At 42.3% G+C, this 18590-nt stretch overlaps 1 protein-coding gene across 10 annotated transcripts in view; it reads left to right on the forward strand.

Moving 5' to 3' along the window:
• The window catches only part of LOC137316085 (extracellular sulfatase Sulf-1-like), a 441788-nt gene that overhangs the window by 412456 nt on the left and 10742 nt on the right, over window positions 1-18590 (forward strand). For 5 of the 10 annotated variants that reach the window (XM_067980325.1, XM_067980324.1, XM_067980323.1 and 2 more), the window contains 2 exons: window positions 3170-3312; window positions 11335-11458. In XM_067980325.1, the coding sequence (XP_067836426.1) occupies window positions 3170-3312; window positions 11335-11458 (267 nt within the window). Of the gene's footprint in view, window positions 1-3169; window positions 3313-11334; window positions 11459-15349; window positions 15384-15616; window positions 15872-17011; window positions 17066-18590 lie in introns of those variants that run through there. The other 5 variants (XM_067980329.1, XM_067980331.1, XM_067980328.1 and 2 more) reach the window with 4 other exon arrangements.

Below are 18590 nucleotides of genomic sequence, written 5' to 3' on the forward strand. Positions count from 1 at the left end.
CTACACCTGTTCCTATGTTCCTTTCCTTATAACTATAGCTTCTCATCCCTGGTATCATCCTGCTGAATCTACACTGTACGCTCTCTATGGCTTTAATGTCTTTTCTATAATGGGGCTCCCCAAACTCTAACTGTGGCCTAATAATTACTGTGCACAAATTCACAAACCTTACTCTTGTATTCTATGCCCCTATTTATAAATCCCAAAATATTATTAGCCGTTTTCTGGTTTAATCTACCTATTACTTTCAAAGAATAATGAATTTGCACACCTGATCTCTCTGTTATTCCATGCCTTTCAGTATCTTTCCATTGAGTATATACTCCCTCTCCTTGTTATTCCACCCAAATTGCAATTTCGCACTCTGGTCCACATTAAATTGCATCTGCCACCTGTTTGTCCCTTCTGTTAACTTATCTATGTCATTCGGAAGTATTTTACAGTCCCCCTCGCTGTTTGCCAAACCCTCAACTTTTTTGAGTTGTCAACAAATTTTCAGATTTTGCTCCATGCACCTAAGTTCAAACCATCAATATATCAGGAACAAATGTGGGCCCAATACTGGCTCTTGGGCTATACCACTTCCAACACTGCTCCAATACCCATTTACCCTAACCCTTTCCTATCTGTCAACCAACTTTCTTTCCATGCTGCTACGTTTCCTCTTATGACATACATGTGATTTTTTGTAAATTACTTTAGAAGTGGGTGTATAAAGGAGTAAATACTTGTAGGATTCCAAGTCCCATCTCTGAAGTCTCTGGATTCAGCAATATTCACTTTACCTAAATCTATGACTGGACAACCCCATAAAATCAGAAGAAAATGACGCATACATTGAAGGTTCTGCTTGCAGACTCATGAATTAAAGTATTTATGTGGGTACGTACATGTTGGTTTGAACATGTGTCTGAAATAAGGAGGAAGGATGTCAATATGCTGGAGGGTTCCCAACCCTCCAGGATTGCCGTGAAATCTCCAGGAATTGAAGATTAATCTCTAGGACACTGCTGCAGGCAACCCAGGAGAGAAATCATAGGCCCACAAAAGAAACTTGAGTGTTTTTTTCATTTTCTTTGAACACTTTTATTTATTAGTTATAAAAATATTAGAGATGGAGATGAAAGGCTGTTGAGCTGGGCAGGACAGTTGGAGGCAAGTTGTCATGTGTTGAAACCTCCAGAGTTACATCCAACCAGTGTTGGTATCCGTAGTATGCTGGGGGGTTTTTAGACAAGCTCAGCCCCTGGAGCAGCCTGCTTCCAAAGTTCCCCTGCAGCAATGCCTTGTGGGCCACTGGCAACTTTTACCCTGCATTAGGTGCAATATGACAACGTTGGGTCATCAGATCATATCACTGCACCCTCCCCTCTGTACAAACACAGTGAGTCATTCTGGAGCCCACAATACACCTCCTCCAACACCTCTCCTCCGTTGTCCAGCTTGCCTGGTTCCATTCTTACCTATCCAGTCGCAGCCAGAGAATCTCCTGCAATGGCTTCTCTTGCCGCTCCTGCACCGTTACCTCTGGAGTTCCCCAACGATCTATCCTTGGCCCCCTTCTATTTCTCATCTACATGCTGCCCCCCAGCGACATCATCCGAAAACACATCAGGTTCCACATGCACGCTGACGACACTCAACTCTACCTCACCACCACCTCCCTCGACACCCTCCACTGTCTCTCATTTGTCACACTGCTTGTCCGACATCCAATTTCCTCCAACTAAATATTGGGAAGACCGAAGCCATTGTCTTTGGTCCCCACTACAAACTCCATTCCCTAACCACCGACTTCATCCCTCTCCCTGACCACTGTCTGAGGCTGAACCAGACCATTTGCAACCTTGGCATCCTATTTGACCCTGAGATGAGTTTCCGACCACATATCCACTCCATCACCCAGACCGCCTACTTCAACCTCCATAGCATCGCCCGTCTCCGCCCCTGCCTCAGCTTTTCTGCATCCATGCTTTTGTTACCTCTAGACTCAACTATTCCAATGCACTCCTGGCCTTCCACATTTCATCTTCCACCCTCCATAAACTTGAGCTCATCCAAAACTCTGCTGCCCGTATCTTAATTCGCACCAAGTCCCGCTCACCCGTCACCCCTGTACTCGCTGATCTACATGGGCTCCCAGTCCGGGAACGCCTCGATTTTAAAATTCTCATCCTTGTTTTCAAATCCCTCCATGGCCTTGCCCCTCCCTATCTCTGTAGCCTCCTCAAGCCCTACAACCCTCCAAGATCTCTGCACTCCTCCAATTCTTGACTCTTGTGCATCACCAATTTTAATCACTCCACCATTGGCAGCCTTGCCTTCAGCTGCCTAGGCCCCAAGCTCTGGAATTCCCTCCCTCAATCTCTCTACCTCTCTCTCCTCCTTTAAGACACTCCTTAAAACCTACCTCTATGACCTCTTTGGTCACTTGTCCTAATATCTCCTTTTGTGGCTTGGTGTCAAATTTTGTTTGATAACGCTCCTGTGAAGCACCTTGGGGTGTTTTATTATGTTAAAGGCGCTATATAAATGCAAGTTGTTGTTGTGATATGTGTACTTTGAAAAGGAGGGCCTAGATATTCTTCTGTGACAGGGTTTCCAAAGGAAGTGTGTCAGGGCAAGATTTCTGCAGCTTTTGTGCTTGTGTGTTTGTAAATAAGCAAAAATTGCTTTTCCAATCACTTCTTCACGAAGACAAAGCCCTTTCAATTCAGTTTCCTCGTGGTTGGACTTAGTGGCTCCTTTGGTTCAGTCCTGAGCATTTTGTCAGTTTCATCGGTACTCTATGCTGTAATTTAAAAAAATGTAAAACATGAACAAAATAAAACAGAATTATGTTACTCGCAATTGTTTATAAATGTTTGATTTTTAAAAAGGTCCTGATGTTGAGATTCCATGGCTGTGAACTAGCAGTACATCTGCGCAACAGGAAAATTCTCTTTTGGAACTTATTGGGGTAATACTCAGCTTCGGGGGGGTCAACGGCCCATTATACACCCCTCCCTCAATGGGAAGGAGAATCGGGCGGGGGCATAACAGACAGACGATCCACTGTCGCCCTTTTTGCGCCTCAACCAAAGTTGAATTTTACCCCCTTGTTACATTCGGAAATACTGTGTTCTTGTTTAGACATTAACCTGACAAAGGCTTTTCCCTTTCATTACAGTAGGATCCTTCTGTGCTTGCACAAGTTCTAACAATAACACTTACTGGTGTTTGCGAACCATCAACGAGACTCACAACATCCTCTTCTGTGAATTCGCCACGGGCTTCCTTGAGTATTTTGACATGAACAATGATCCATATCAAGTAAGGAGATTTTTTTTGTCCAGTGTAATCAAAAATTGCATTAATCACAAGACAAGATAGGTAGAGATGAGGAAGGCCATTCAGCCCATTCATCTATTTAAAAACCTAGGCCCCACTGCACTGCCAGATGTGAGGTGGGGCAGGACTTCCGCCCACCATGATGTCCTGGCACTGACCCTGCCTTAAACTGTAGGGTCAGATGTGTAATATACCAAAAGATGTGCTGGCTGTCTAAATCCAGCCAGCAACACCACAAAAATGTTGGTGGGAGGCAGGGCAGTTAGGCCACAAATGAGCTGGATGGGATGGAAAATAGCTGGAAGAGAGATGGCGACCAATATAAAACCTACTGCTGCTTAATGGGGTAATGGCAGCATGGGAGGAAGCAGGCAACCTGGGAGAGAAGGATGGCAGCAAGAGCCAAAAGAAGAGCAATATGCCTCAGGGATTCTCTTCTGGATGTCCTCTGAACATCGGTACAGAGCAGGAGGGGCGGGCTGTTTGAGATCAGGGGCCACAGGCCCACCAAAAGATGTGTTCTGCACCCTGTGGAGGGAGGTGGCTGTGGCAGTGTGTTCCACCTCCTTGAATCCCAGGACTGCTTTGCAGTGCAGGAAGAATTTTAACAACTTCACCAGAGCAGCCAACGTAAGCTACCTGCTCCCCCGACCCTTCCTTGCATTCTCTTAGTGTACGGCACTAAAGTTTTTTAAAGATATATTAAGAGAAAGAGGGTGGCTAAGAGTAATGTGGACCCCTTTATGATAGACACAGGCGATATTGTAATTGGAAATCAGGAAATGGCTGGCTTACTAAATAGTTCCTTTGTATCGGTCTTCACAGTAGAAGAGCAGGATAAAATACCAGAGATACAAGGAAAACTAAAAGTAAATCAAGGGGAGGAACTTACTAGATTCAGTATAAGTAATAAATGATGAAGGATAAATGAGTGTTATTAAAAATGAACAAATCTCCAGGACCCGATGGTTTCCACTCCAGGGGATTAAAAGAAGTAGGTGAGGAAATTGTTGATGTATTAGTCGTGATCTTCCAAAACTATCTCGATTCAGCAACTGTCCCCTTGGATTGGTAAATTGCCAATGTCACTCCACTATTTAAGAAGAGTAAGAGAGATAAACTAGAAAATTATAGGTCTATTAGTCTAACATCAGTTGTGGGGAAGTTACTAGAATTTGTTATAAGGGACGGAGTGACTGAGCATTTGGACAAATATGAGCTGATCAGAGAGCCAGCATGGATTTGTAAAGGGTAAGTCATGTCTAACGAACCTAGTTGAATTTTTTTGAGGAAGTCACCAATGTGGTAGATAAGGAAGTGTGTGTGCATGTTATTTATATGGACTTCCAGAAGGCATGCAACAAGGTTTCACATAAGAGACTGCTAACAAAAATGAGAGAACATGGAATTAGAGGCAACCTATTGGCTTGGATAAGGAATTGGTTAGGAGATGGGAAAAGAGAGTAGGGGTAATGGGTATGTTTAAAATTGGCAGGATATGACTAGTGGTGTCTGTACTGGGGCCACAGTTTTTCACTATATTTATGACTTCGATGAAGGAATATAGAGCCGTATATCCACGTTTGATAACAACACTAGGTGGCACAGTAAGTAGTGTAGATGGGAGCAGAAAGTTACAAAAGGGCATTGATTAAGTGAGTGGGCAAAACTGTGGCAGATGGAGTTCAATGTGGGAAAGTGTGAGGTCATCCCTTTGGACCTAAGAAAGATAAATCAGAGTATTTTCTAAATGGTGAGAAGCTAGGAACTAAATGAGCAGAGAGATTTAGGGGTCCAAGTACAGACATCACTAAAAGCTAGTGGACAGGTACAAAAAATAATTTAAAAGGCTAATGGAATGTTTACCTTTATCTCAAGGGGACTGGAATATAAAGGGGTGGAAGTGATGTTACAGCTGTACAGAGCTCTAGTTAGACCCCATTTGGAGTACTGCATTCAGTTCTGGGCACCGCACCTCAGGAAAGATATATTGGCCTTGGAGGGGGTGCGGTGCAGATTCACCAGAATGATACTGGGGCTAAAAAGGTTAAATTATGAGGACAGGTTGCATTGACTAGGCTTGTATTCCCTCGAATATAGACGATTATGGGTTGATCTAATTGAAGTGTTTAAGATGATTAAAGGATTTGATAGGGTAAATAGAGAGAAACTATTCCCTCTGGTGGGAGAGCCCAGAACAAAGGGGCATAACCTTAAAATTAGAGCTAGGCTGCTCAGGGATGATGTCAGAAAGCATTTCTTCACACAAAGGGTAGTGGAAATCTGGAACACTTCCCCCCAAAAAGCTATTGAGGCTAGATCAAAAGAAAATTAAAAACTGAGATTGGTAGATTTTTGTTAGGCAAGGGTATTAAGGGTTACAGAACCAAGGTGGATAGATGCAGTTAAGATACAGATCAGCCATGATCTAATTGAATGGTGGAACAGGCTTGAGGGACTAAATGGCCCACTCCTGTTCCTATGTTCCTACCCTCAGAGTGCCAGAGGAGTCAGAGGTGAAAATGAGATGTGATAGTGGAGAGGGGAAGCTCCGCAGCAGTCAGCCCCTGGTTCCCGAACCTGTGGGCTCAGATCATTGGGGTCCTTCTCTGAAAAGAAAGATGCTAGATGGAGGCATTGTGCATCATCTCAGGGCTAGAGACAGATGGCAGGGGACACACCAGAATTCAATGCCGTTCTCAGTGCCAATATCTGAGAAGGATTCGACACAATGCAGCACTACCTGGAGTGAATGGCGACACCATGTACAGCTGCATCTGCACCTCCCCTCCCCCCCCCCCACCCCCTGACAGAGAGGCCTCCACAACAGTTAGTGCATCCAAAGTGGATGCTTTGACCAATGGCCTTCAAGCCTTGGGGAACCGTTGGAGGGAATGATAGCAAAAGGCTTCCAAGAGATCCAGGGCACCACCTCTCAGGATCTGCAGAATATAACTGATGCCATCAGGTCTGCCCTCCCACTGATCAGTTGGCATTCAGATCCATGAGTCAGCATAAATGATACCATCTCCTCTCCTGGTGACAGCTCATGCGCCCTTTCTAGCCAGCCTCTCAGATTCCCGCTTGTATTGGTGCAGTGGCAACCTCTGGAGACAAAGGTCACCTCAATCCCAAGAGACGCACGATAGCACAGCATCAGCAAGTACCACTGGCATCCTTGGCTCACAGATAACACCTCGGCAGAGCACCAGAATAGGTTTAAGAACGGCACAGAGAGGCACCAGGGTGGGCACGGTGGAAAAAAGAAACACTTATACCTTGTGATATGAAGTCCATTATTCTGAAGTTAGTCTGTGCTTTGTTTTTTGGATCTGTGAGACTGTTTGGAGGTCAGTTTGCAATGGAACACACAGTCCTTTCTATGCCTCCTTAATGAACAGTTGCCTCCTTAAGCAGATCTCTTCTGATACATTCTCAAATGATTGGTTTTATTTGTAGACTCAGGTGGAAGAGTACCTCCTAGTTAGTCTTCAGCATCTTTGGTGTAGCCTTATCCTTTAAGCCTCTCATAATTCCTTTACGTATATGGGAATGGGCTTAGTCAATCCACTGGTAAGGGCTTCATGACACACAGGTAGGAAGAAAAAGATGTCCTTGCCTGAAACTGCTGAAAGACTGCTTGCAGAATCCTTTCTTAGCTTCTGTCAAAGCTGATGTTTCAGACAAAGTGTGTGGCAATTCAGAGCCTGTGAACTGAACCACTTTCTGGTTTGTTAAGTCATGCAAGTAACTGACCCCTCTTTTCTACAGGTTTAAGTTAAGTCAGGTGCAATTCTGACTTCAGGCAGGATTTCTTGGACAGCAACTTTTGTCCTCATTATCCTGTTATTTGCATAAATCCATCACTTTGGGGGCGGGCACATCTTCTGTTTGCACCCACTTCCACTGGAACTCAGCATATCTCTCAGAACACTCAGAACTCTGATGTATCTGATTTACACCCCAAATTCCAACCTCCTTTGTCAGAACTACCCTACTTTCTCCTCCCAAAAAATTACAGAATTTCAGGCCACTATGGTCTACCCCCACCACCGCCGCCCCCCCCCCCCCCACATCACAAATCCAATTCTTCTTTAAATGATTCCAATGGTTTTGCCTCCACTACTCTATCTAAAAGTCCATCCCATACGTTGATTATTCTTTGCGTGATCTTCATGACAACAGTCCTTAATTTGCCATTACCTAATTTGAAGCTGTGTCCTACTGTCATGGTTTATTTTTAAGTAGTATTCCGAATTTACCTTTTCTATACCATTTGCTATTTTATATACCTCAGTCACTTCCTTTCAATGCTGAAAAGACCAGGTTCAGTCTTTGCTTATAACTCTGATACTAGTCATTGGTCTCATGGCTGTTCTCTGAACAGTCTCCAGGATTTGAATGTCCCTTTTTATCTCAGTGACCAGAACTAAACTCAGTAAGTCAAGTCTGACCAAAGCACTATACATTTTAATCATGACTCCTTCTGACTTGTACTTTACTATTTTGGCTATACAGTTCAACATTCTAGTTGCTTGGTTGATTGCTGTTGATTGGACATGTTTAGCATTGAGTCAGCTAAGACTCTGAATCTCTTTCACCTTCAAGCTTAGCTATTTTAACACCAATCATTGTATATATATATTAACCATTTTTTTCCTAAGTGCAATACTTTACACTTTCCTATATTAAATTTCATCTGCCATTGTTTTGCCTTCTTGCATATTTTTCTAACTTATTTTGTAGTTCCCAAGCTACCTCCTCAGTTTTAACTGTCCCTCTGAGTTTGATACCGTCTGCAAATTGAGAACCCCCCAGGAATAGTAGATAAGTCAAGTAAAGTCCTTGGTGTTATTTTACTATTACTATTACTTCACTAAAATACTCACTACTAGTAATTACTATTACTACTGTAGTTTACTATGTTAATTCCTTTTTTAAAAATTACTTTATAAATATCTGGTCCAGGATGGAAATGAAGCTCAGGGGGCTATCCATATACCCTGATGATCTAATACTCTATGGAACAGGATGGTTGCCGTCCTGCTTGTACCATGGAAATGTCACCTGAGAAATATGTAACGTACTGACATATGCGAACCTGGCTTCAAAACCAACCAGAGAGATGGGTGGGATAGCGATGAAAAGAGCAGGGAAAATCAGGCAGCGAGGGCTACCGCTGCCTCTCCATCATGACCTTTATTTCTCTCCCCCCATCCTCACTCTGACCACTGCTGGCTGTTGCTTCCCTGTCTGTGGCATGTATATACAGGCCGGGCTATTTGGGGTCTGGGTTCCTAGCATGTTTCCCTCCCATCTGCCTCTACGGCCAGGTGATAGGCCCAGGTAGCAGCGGTAATGCCCCAAATGTTGTAAATGCAGGGAGAGGGCCCAGTAGAGGCCTCCACCCTCCATTTTGTCTTGATTGCTTCCCTGCTGATGGCCTCAGTCTCACCTGAGGCCTTCAGTAAAAGAATCGATGCAGTCTTAGGGGCTCTGGGGCTCCTTTTATTCTTGCTTCCCACCTATTCTAGTGCTGCAACAGCAATCCCACTGCAGACCTGCCTGGATCGCCCCGGGGGCCACTGGCAGGGATCCCACTTGCTGGCAATGATCTTGCCAGGAGCCCACCATAAATACATAATGGCCCCTTACCCAGGGGATTGGGCTGGGGCCGGCACATGGGAAAAAGCCCTGCGTCAGCCTGTTGGGGCAGGGAAATGAAAATCTAGCCCATGGAATGAAAGTCTCCCCTTTTTAGTAGCTGTTGATTCAAATGGCCTTTTTTCAATAAACATTTTCTGCTGTTACGAGTTGAGATTGCCGAACCTATTTCACATAAGATCATTACAGCTGTTCAAGAAAACAGACTTTCACTTCATCACTCTGCTTGATTATAAAATTAGCTTCACAGACACCATTGTGCTCGGCATTCTTGAAGCACTGTAACGTGTCCTCTACCAGCAACAGTCTGTACTCAGCCTCGCTTGTGCTCTGAATGTCATCATAGAATCATAGAATCATAGAAGTTACAACATGGAAACAGGCCCTTCGGCCCAACATGTCCATGTCGCCCAGTTTATACCACTAAGCTAGTCCCAATTGCCTGCACTTGGCCCATATCCCTCGATACCCATCTTCCCCATGTAACTGTCCAAATGCTTTTTAAAAGACAAAATTGTACCCGCCTCTACTACTGCCTCTGGCAGCTCGTTCCAGACACTCACCACCCTTTGAGTGAAAAAATTGCCCCTCTGGATCCTTTTGTATCTCTCCCCTCTCACCTTAAATCTGTGCCCCCTCGTTATAGACTCCCCTACCTTTGGGAAAAGATTTTGACTATCGACCTTATCTATGCCCCTCATTATTTTATAGACTTCTATAAGATCACCCCTTAACCTCCTACTCTCCAGGGAATAAAGTCCCAGTCTGTCTAACCTCTCCCTGTAAGTCAAACCATCAAGTCCCGGTAGCATCCTAGTAAATCTTTTCTGCACTCTTTCTAGTTTAATAATATCCTTTCTATAATAGGGTGACCAGAACTGTACACAGTACTCCAAGTGTGGCCTCACCAATGCCCTGTACAACTTCAACAAGACATCCCAACTCCTGCATTCAATGTTCTGACCAATGAAACCAAGCATGCTGAATGCCTTCTTCACCACCCTATCCACCTGTGACTCCACTTTCAAGGAGCTATGAATCTGTACTCCTAGATCTCTTTGTTCGATAACTCTCCCCAACGCCCTACCATTAACGGAGTAGGTCCTGGCCCGATTCGATCTACCAAAATGCATCACCTCACATTTATCTAAATTAAACTCCATCTGCCATTCATCGGCCCACTGGCCCAATTTATCAAGATCCCGTTGCAATCCTAGATAACCTTCTTCACTGTCCACAATGCCACCAATCTTGGTGTCATCTGCAAACTTACTAACCATGCCTCCTAAATTCTCATCCAAATCATTAATATAAATAACAAATAACAGCGGACCCAGCACCGATCCCTGAGGCACACCGCTGGACACAGGCATCCAGTTTGAAAAACAACCCTCGACAACCACCCTCTGTCTTCTGTCGTCAAGCCAATTTTGTATCCAATTGGCTACCTCACCTTGGATCCCATGAGATTTAACCTTATGTAACAACCTACCATGCGGTACCTTGTCAAATGCTTTGCTGAAGTCCATGTAGACCACGTCTACTGCACAGCCCTCATCTATCTTCTTGGTTACCCCTTCAAAAAACTCAATCAAATTCGTGAGACATGATTTTCCTCTCACAAAACCATGCTGACTGTTCCTAATTAGTCCCTGCCTCTCCAAATGCCTGTAGATCCTGTCCCTCAGAATACCCTCTAACAACTTACCCACTACAGATGTCAGGCTCACTGGTCTGTAGTTCCCAGGCTTTTCCCTGCCGCCCTTCTTAAACAAAGGCACAACATTTGCTACCCTCCAATCTTCAGGCACCTCACCTGTAGCGGTGGATGATTCAAATATCTCTGCTAGGGGACCCGCAATTTCCTCCCTAACCTCCCATAACGTCCTGGGATACATTTCATCAGGTCCCGGAGATTTATCTACCTTGATGCGCGTTAAGACTTCCAGCACCTCCCTCTCTGTAATATGTACACTCCTCAAGACATCACTATTTATTTCCCCAAGTTCCCTAACATCCATGCCTTTCTCAACCGTAAATACCGATGTGAAATATTCATTCAGGATCTCACCCATCTCTTGTGGTTCCGCACATAGATGACCTTGTTGATCCTTAAGAGGCCCTACTCTCTCCCTAGTTACCCTTTTGCCAAAGGCTTTATGAAATGAGCATCGACCCCACCCCCCCACTCCCTCCACCACCACCACCCCATCTAAACTCAAAAGTCAGGTTCTTGGTTCTGGCATAGTGTTCATCATAAGATTGTTATCAAGTGCACCATCCATAGGCTTCCCCTGTGAAAAGCGAAGGTTGATTTTTGTTTTGATTTTGTGATTTCAGCTGACTAACACGGTACACATGGTTGAACGGGAAATTCTTAATCAGTTGCACATACAGTTAATGGAGCTGCGAAGTTGCCAAGGACACAAGCAGTGCACTCCACGGGCTAAGGGTCTGGAAACAGGTAATCATTGTAATTTTCAGATGACAAAGGATTCAGAGATTGTCCTGATCTCTCTCTTCACAGAGTCTTCATTTAGCAGCGAGAGAGAAATTGTTAAATAAAAAGCTAATTTCTGCTATTGTTTTCTACATTTGTCAGCAAAGGATTTGGTTTGTCTAATCTTCCTGGAACGGCATTCCTTGTATCAGTGAAACGTAATTTTTCCCTATTGCTCCTCATTTTTTCAGGTGAAATCTTCATGGAAAACTGCAGATTAGGATCACATTTAAAAAGTGTTTAAAATGGATTACAAAATCTGCAACACTCTTTAAGCTAAAAGCCCCACAATGTTTACATTTTCACCAAACACTTCCTTTGTTGAGAACCAAGTGTAGAACTCGACAGGGCAGAACACAAGTTTATTCAGTTTATGCAGCTGGCTGTTTGTCCCTTTTTAACATTTCCAGTAAAAAATGAAAACAACAACTTGCATTTGTATAGCGCCTTTAACGTAGTAAAACGTGCTTCACTAGGAGCGATTTTCAAACAAAATTTCACACCGAGCCACATAAGGAGATATTAGGACCAAAAGCTTGATCAAAGAGGTAGGTTTTTAAGGAGCATTTTAAAGGAGGAGAGGGGGTAGAGAGGCGGAGAGGTTTAGGTAGGGAATTCCAGAGCTTAGGGCCTAGGCAGCTGAACACACAGCCGCCAATGTTGGAGCGTTTAAAATCAGGGATGCGCAAGAGGCAAGAATTGGAGGAGCGCAGAGATCTCGGAAGGCTGTAGGGCTGGAGGAGGTTACATAGATAGGGAGGGGTGAGGCCATGGAGGGATTTGAAAACAAGGATGAGAATTTTAAAATTAGGACGTTCTCAGACCAGGAGCCAATGTAAGTCAGCGAGCACAGGAGTGATGGGTGAACGGGACTTGGTGTAAGTTAGGATACGGACAGCAGAGTTTTCAATGAGCTCAAGTTTATGGAGGGTGGAAGATGGGAGGCCAGCCAGGAGAACATTGGAATAGTCAAGTCTAGAGGTAACAAAAGCATGGATGAGGGATTCAGCAGCAGATGAGCTGAGGCAGGGGTGGAGACGGGCGATGTTACGGAGATGGAAGAAGGTGGTCTTGGTGATGGAGCCGAGATGTGGTCAGAACTCCGCTCAGGGTCTAATAGGATGCCAAGGCTGCAAGCGGTCTGGTTCAGCCTCAGACACTGGCCGGGGATGGAGTCGTTGGCTAGGGAACAGGGTTTGTGGCAGGGACCGAAAACAATGGCTTTGGTCTTGCCAGTATTTAGTTGGAGGAAATTTTTGCTCATCCAGTACTGGATGTTGGATAAGCAGTGTGACAAATCATAGAGAGAGGAGGGGTCGACAGAGGGAAAACAAGCAGGCATTTTCATTTTATATTTACTTTTTTTGACTAGGAGTTACTCACTGAAGCACTGAAAATCTTTATTTTTTTTAATTGCCACCAAGTCCAGAGAAATTAGCATCTTACTGGCCAGCTGGTTGCTTAGTGTTCAGCTCATGCACTGCAACAAGGAAACAAATGTACAAACGCTTAATGTGTTGATATGAAATTCTTCTGCCTGCTATTTTAACGAGGTATTGGCCCATTTATTTAAAACTGGTTCATTTTGATTATACATATTGTGAAAAATGTATCATATTTTAAATGGAATAATGCTCTGTTAAAATAGCAGCCAAAGGAAGTTTGTTTGTACATTAATATCACACAACGCAATTTCAAGGGCTAAGTTTTTGTCAGCTTGGCTCAGTTGACGGCACTCTCGCTCAGGTCAGAAGGCTGTGGGTTTGAGCCCTGCTCCAGGTGGTTGAGCACATGATCTAGGCTAGAATTCCAGTGGAGTACTGAGGGAGTGCTGCATTGTTGGAAATGCCAACCTTTGGGATGAGCCGTTAAACTGAGATCCCACCTGCTATTCTGATGGATCAGGTAAACATTAGCATTCTGTTGCCATTATTCGAAGAAGACTAGAGAATTCTAATGGTGTCCTGGCCAACATCCTGATTATTCATCTCATGGCTGCTTGTGGGATATTTCTAGCACAGAATGGCTGCCATGGTTTGTCTACACGACAACAATCCCTGCACTTCAGAAAAAAAGTAACTCTTACGTAAATTGCTTTGAGAAGTTTTGACATGAAAGGCGCTATATGAAAGCAATCATTATTTATTTATATTATTTATTATTCTATTTCTACAATAAAGCTACTCAAATTAACTCCAAACTACAAAAATAAAAGTGTAAAATAAAATTTTTAGTAGAACCAAAAGCTTCCATTCTGGTCTCCCTATGTTTACTTTTTTAAACCTCTTGGTGTCTTTCATCCCCTATTTTCTCTTTTCATATTTTTATTGTTTTTAATTTAATTTTACTTATTTCTAGCTAACCTAATATATCTACTCTAATTCTCTCTAATTTGAACTCTTCTATTTACCTTCTTTTTGTGGCTTCCTCTGTCCATTTTGGAGAGGGAGGGGGCAAATTCCAAAATATTGTTTTTTTCTTTGTTTTGAAGGCTTTTTTCGAGCCAATCAAAGATTAACATGACCATGTCTTTGACACATCAATACATATCAAACAGAAGATCTGACTGAGTGAGTGCACACAGCACCAGCCCTGGGACCCAACAGCCAATCAGGAACCAATTATTGATTTTAGATCAAATCACACTACCTGATTGACAAGGCAAACTTGAGGGTTTTCTGAAGTGCAAACTTGATGATGTGATTGCTCAAATTGAACATTTTGGTATCCATATTGTAAAGCATCTAGCACAAATAGGCCACTCTCCCCACCAACATGAGTTATCCCCTCGAGAAAAAAATAATTGTTATTAACCCACATATAGGCTACACACCCAACTTAAACTGAATTATTCCTCTATTTATTTTCGCATATGTAACTTAAAATGGTACTTATACATAATTAGGCAGAACAGAGCAAAGAAGCTGAAATGAAGACGGTTGACCTATTAGAACTACTTTTGTCTGTGAGGAGGTACAGGCAGTAGCATTAAGCATGTAAGCATGTTGTAACTAATTTGTGAATTAATCCTTCCATTTCTGTAGATTAATTACCTGACTGTAGATGAGATGTGGATAGTCATTCCTTTCTGGGAATTCAGAACAAAAATGATGCAGTCACATAGCTACATAGCAAAAATTCAGGTGTAAAATGAATTACAGAAGCCTAAAAAAGTGACAATAGTGGAATACAAATTTAATGTAATAGTATAAACAGTTACTGTAAGCATCAAGCTTGTTCTGAAGCTAATATTGAGTATAGAATTAGGTACTCTGTCATAGGGGATCATTTTGACTTTGTGCAATAGTGTAAAACAGTTACTGTTAGCATCAAGCTTGTTCTGAAGCTAATATTGAATATAGAATCAGGTACTCAGTGTCATAGGGGATCATTTTGACTTTGTGCAATAGTGTAAAACAGGTGATGGTGAATCGGCAGCTTGTTTTGTATCTCTCACGATTTTTATTTCCATTGAAGTCAATAGAAATAAAAATCAGGAGAGATGTAAAACAGGCTGCCGATTCACCATCACCTGTTTTACACTATTGCACAAAGTCAAAATCTACCCCCATAGTCTTTTATATGTTTTCCACTGCCTAATAAAGTGTGTATAGAAGGTTTACTTTCCTACTGAACTAGTTTGCAATGATACGAGACTGCTGTTTACTCTCTCTCTATTAGTCTGGGTTTCCCAGCCATGTTCTCTTGATTAATTCTTGTGTCAAAGGTTACTTTTTCCTCTCTATTTTAACCATATTACATTTTTCTTCAGGTAATGCATGGACAGATACATTGTGAATAATTTTACCATTCTAAAAAAATTAACAAAAATTACTCTTGTATTTTCCTAATCAGGAAATAAAGATGGAGGAAGCTTTGATCAGCACAGGTATCCATACTTTTTATTCTCTTAAACAACTTTCTTTCCAACCAATTGCATGAGCTGGCCCATTGAAGCTTTTTTTTTCGTTTTATTGTGCGCTGCACTCAGCATTCTTTGGTGCATGACAACTCATCCTTTAACAAATAACAGCTAAATCTTATTTCAGATCATCTGTTTTACTCAACTCTGCTCTTTTGATACCACAGGAGTCCTAATAATTGTTTTTGTTGCAATCACAGTTCAGTTGCTGCTCCTTGAAGATGAAAGTGATTTCAAACTGAAGAGAAATTGTTTGATTCCTATCATTCTCCCCTTCAGTCTCTCTCACACACACACACACACACATGTAAATATACACACGTATACTCACACATTCATACATATCACACACACACTGACACAGACACTTGATGATTGAAAAACTGAATACCTAGAAATAATATGTGAAATTCTACAACCAAGCTATAAACACTGTTGATATTTTTAAAAATCATTATAATAAAAACTCAAAGATAAATTTATAATTCCAGTTAAATTTTCTGTAAAATGTCCTCTGTATCCATTAACTGGGGCTTTAAATTCTACTAAATCACAATCATGTGGCCCCCATCCTGGCCCAAGAATGATAATATCCAAACTAGTTAGAATTTTTTAACTGTATTTTCTCTCATGTGGACTGTGGTTCAGTAGATGATTTGGAGTAATTCTACTTAAATGCATTTTCTATCATTAATGTCGGATGTTTCAAATAATTTTGCTCAAACTTATCAACGCCAGTGAGTGATTTGGAGCCTGAGTATGGTGGAGTACTTCACTGTACATTTGTAAGTTATTTTGTTAACCTTTTGTCTAGTTATAATGGAAATGAAAGAAATACAAAATTGGTAAGCTTCACATTGCCTTTCCCATCTTGCACATATCTGATAAAATCTAATATGAATTTACTAAACTGTCTTATCTTTGAAAAACACAAACTATGCCATAGAATGTGACAATGTAAGTTTGCATCTGTAGTGCCCATACACTAAGCTCCCTCTCTTGACAGTACTGTTCAGGGAAGTGCCGAGTGCAGGCTAGAAGCTTCCCCATAGCGTATTGGCCCAAGTCACACAGGGCCATTCTCTAATAGCTTCTGGGAACTGGAGTCAGAAAAGAATTGGTAAAGGCTTGGGAGAAGGTCATTTGTCTGCCCTGTTAGCAGCCAAATAGAAAGTAGCACAGAGAGATCTTAAAGTGGGAGAAAAACAAATATATTTAAAAGACCAGGAGACTTCTCATGGTGTTGCTCACAGTTAGTCTGAGGATTGTTTTATAACAATAGGGGTATAATCAACAAATTGTTGACCGGGAAAATGTTACAGGAAGTAAGGGTGACACTTAGAGGAAGTAAGTGCACTATATGCAAGACTTTTCATATAAATGGCAAGAATAAAGTACGGGTTTTATAAACTGATGAAATTATCCTGTCATATCTTGCAAAGAAGTACATTACAGTAAAAGTATTTTTTATTCAGAATAATGTAAAATATCTATACAGACGCTCAGAAAATGATGAATGTACCTAATTTAACCTTACTTCTAGATTCTAACTGTTTGATCTTTGCCTCTTTTTGTTCCTGCTACCTGGTTACCAGGCTACAGCAGCATCGAAAGTGGCCAAAGTTGAGGAGGCCTAGCTTCAAGTCCTTGTGAGTGATTAAATGCTATTCATTAGTAACCAATAGGGAAAGGATCACTGTTAAGGTGGCGGTAGCAACTTAACTCTTAAGTTTTCAATTCACACATATCGCTGTTTCTTCAATTTTGTGGCTGTAACTCCTTTATCATCACTCTTTTCCTAAAATGTATCAGCTGCAAAATATTTGTTATTTCAGCATTATTGGCAAAGGAATAATTGCACTGAAGTGACAGTAGCTGTAATTTGACAGATGGGATTGCAAGGAATTGATTACTTGTGACATTATGCAGCATGTACAATGACATCTTTATTAAAGTATACAACATGAGCATGCTTTCAGGGTGTTTTCAAGTGTACATTGCTGTGGCAATAAATAAAGGGGTCTGCCAGGTCTTGTCTCAACAGCTTTTTTGTCATCAGAGAAATAGTTTTTTCTTCGCTTTATGCTAAATTCCATGTTTCTTTAAATTCCAAGTGCTCCGAAGTCAGGACTGCCTCTTTCTGTTATCAAAACTCTTCATGGTGTTTTATGCTGTCAGGTTTGTTTTCTAGTGGGAGTGGGGAGGGAGGAGAGCAGAGAGTAGTTCTCACAGGTTCAGTCCTGGACTTTCTCACATGTGCCATCAGAGTGATGTAATAAATGGAGGCTAAGCCCTTTCCCAGGGGAGCAGTGATGTCTGCACCATCAAAGGCCATTCTCCAACATCCCCCAGTTGCCAGTTACAGAACAGCACTGACAAAGGGCTGCGGGCAGGTCACCTTTGAGTAGGGAGATGGTATGTCATACAAAGAGATCCAAAAGAAAAGGAAAAGAATAACTACCAAAGAAAAAAGAATTTAAAAAAAAGATTGGGAGGCAAAAACCTTGGGGGCCTTTGATCCTGGTACAAATGGCACCAACCCCGCCAAAGTTGGCCGATTCGGGCAGGGTCGCCCAATTTAAATATCTCAAGCAGGTGCTCAGGCAGTTAGGGGCACATCTTGGGTGCCCATCTGCCCCAAGACACTGGGAATTCTGGTAAATTCCGTAGGTCTGATGGGGAGGTGTTTGCCAGGACCACCCCAGTAAGAAAGCACAAGTGCCCCCATGGCCCTTTTTGGTCCTGCCATATCACGGACATGCGAACTCCTAGCCTTGGAGTCCCTGTTTCTGGCCTTGCCCCTTTCAACGCCAATAACCTTCAGAAGGGCCGGTGGAGGCTCTGCGCCTTAGAAAGGCCTTGTGAGAATTCCTGCACAAGGCCGCGACCTGATCTAATCAGGGTCCCAATTTCTTTTTCAGCACTTCGGCCATACTCTTGTTGGAGATGTGGTAGGAGTGCAGCAGAAGGGTCATGGGTTTTGAGCTCCTAGTTGTCTTTCTTTCCATGAATAAATGAAAAAACGTGACAAGTCAATTTTGGGGAAAAAAATACACCAGTGTTGAGCACATGACAACAGAAATAAATAAGCAGCCCATTAAATTCAAACCTCTGCTCTTTTCTGTAATGTCTGCTAGTTTCACGTCTAATGTTCAGTTCTTTGCATGTTATTAA

The sequence above is a fragment of the Heptranchias perlo genome, chromosome 3, assembly GCF_035084215.1.
Source record: "Heptranchias perlo isolate sHepPer1 chromosome 3, sHepPer1.hap1, whole genome shotgun sequence".
NCBI classification, from domain to species: Eukaryota; Metazoa; Chordata; class Chondrichthyes; order Hexanchiformes; family Hexanchidae; genus Heptranchias; species Heptranchias perlo.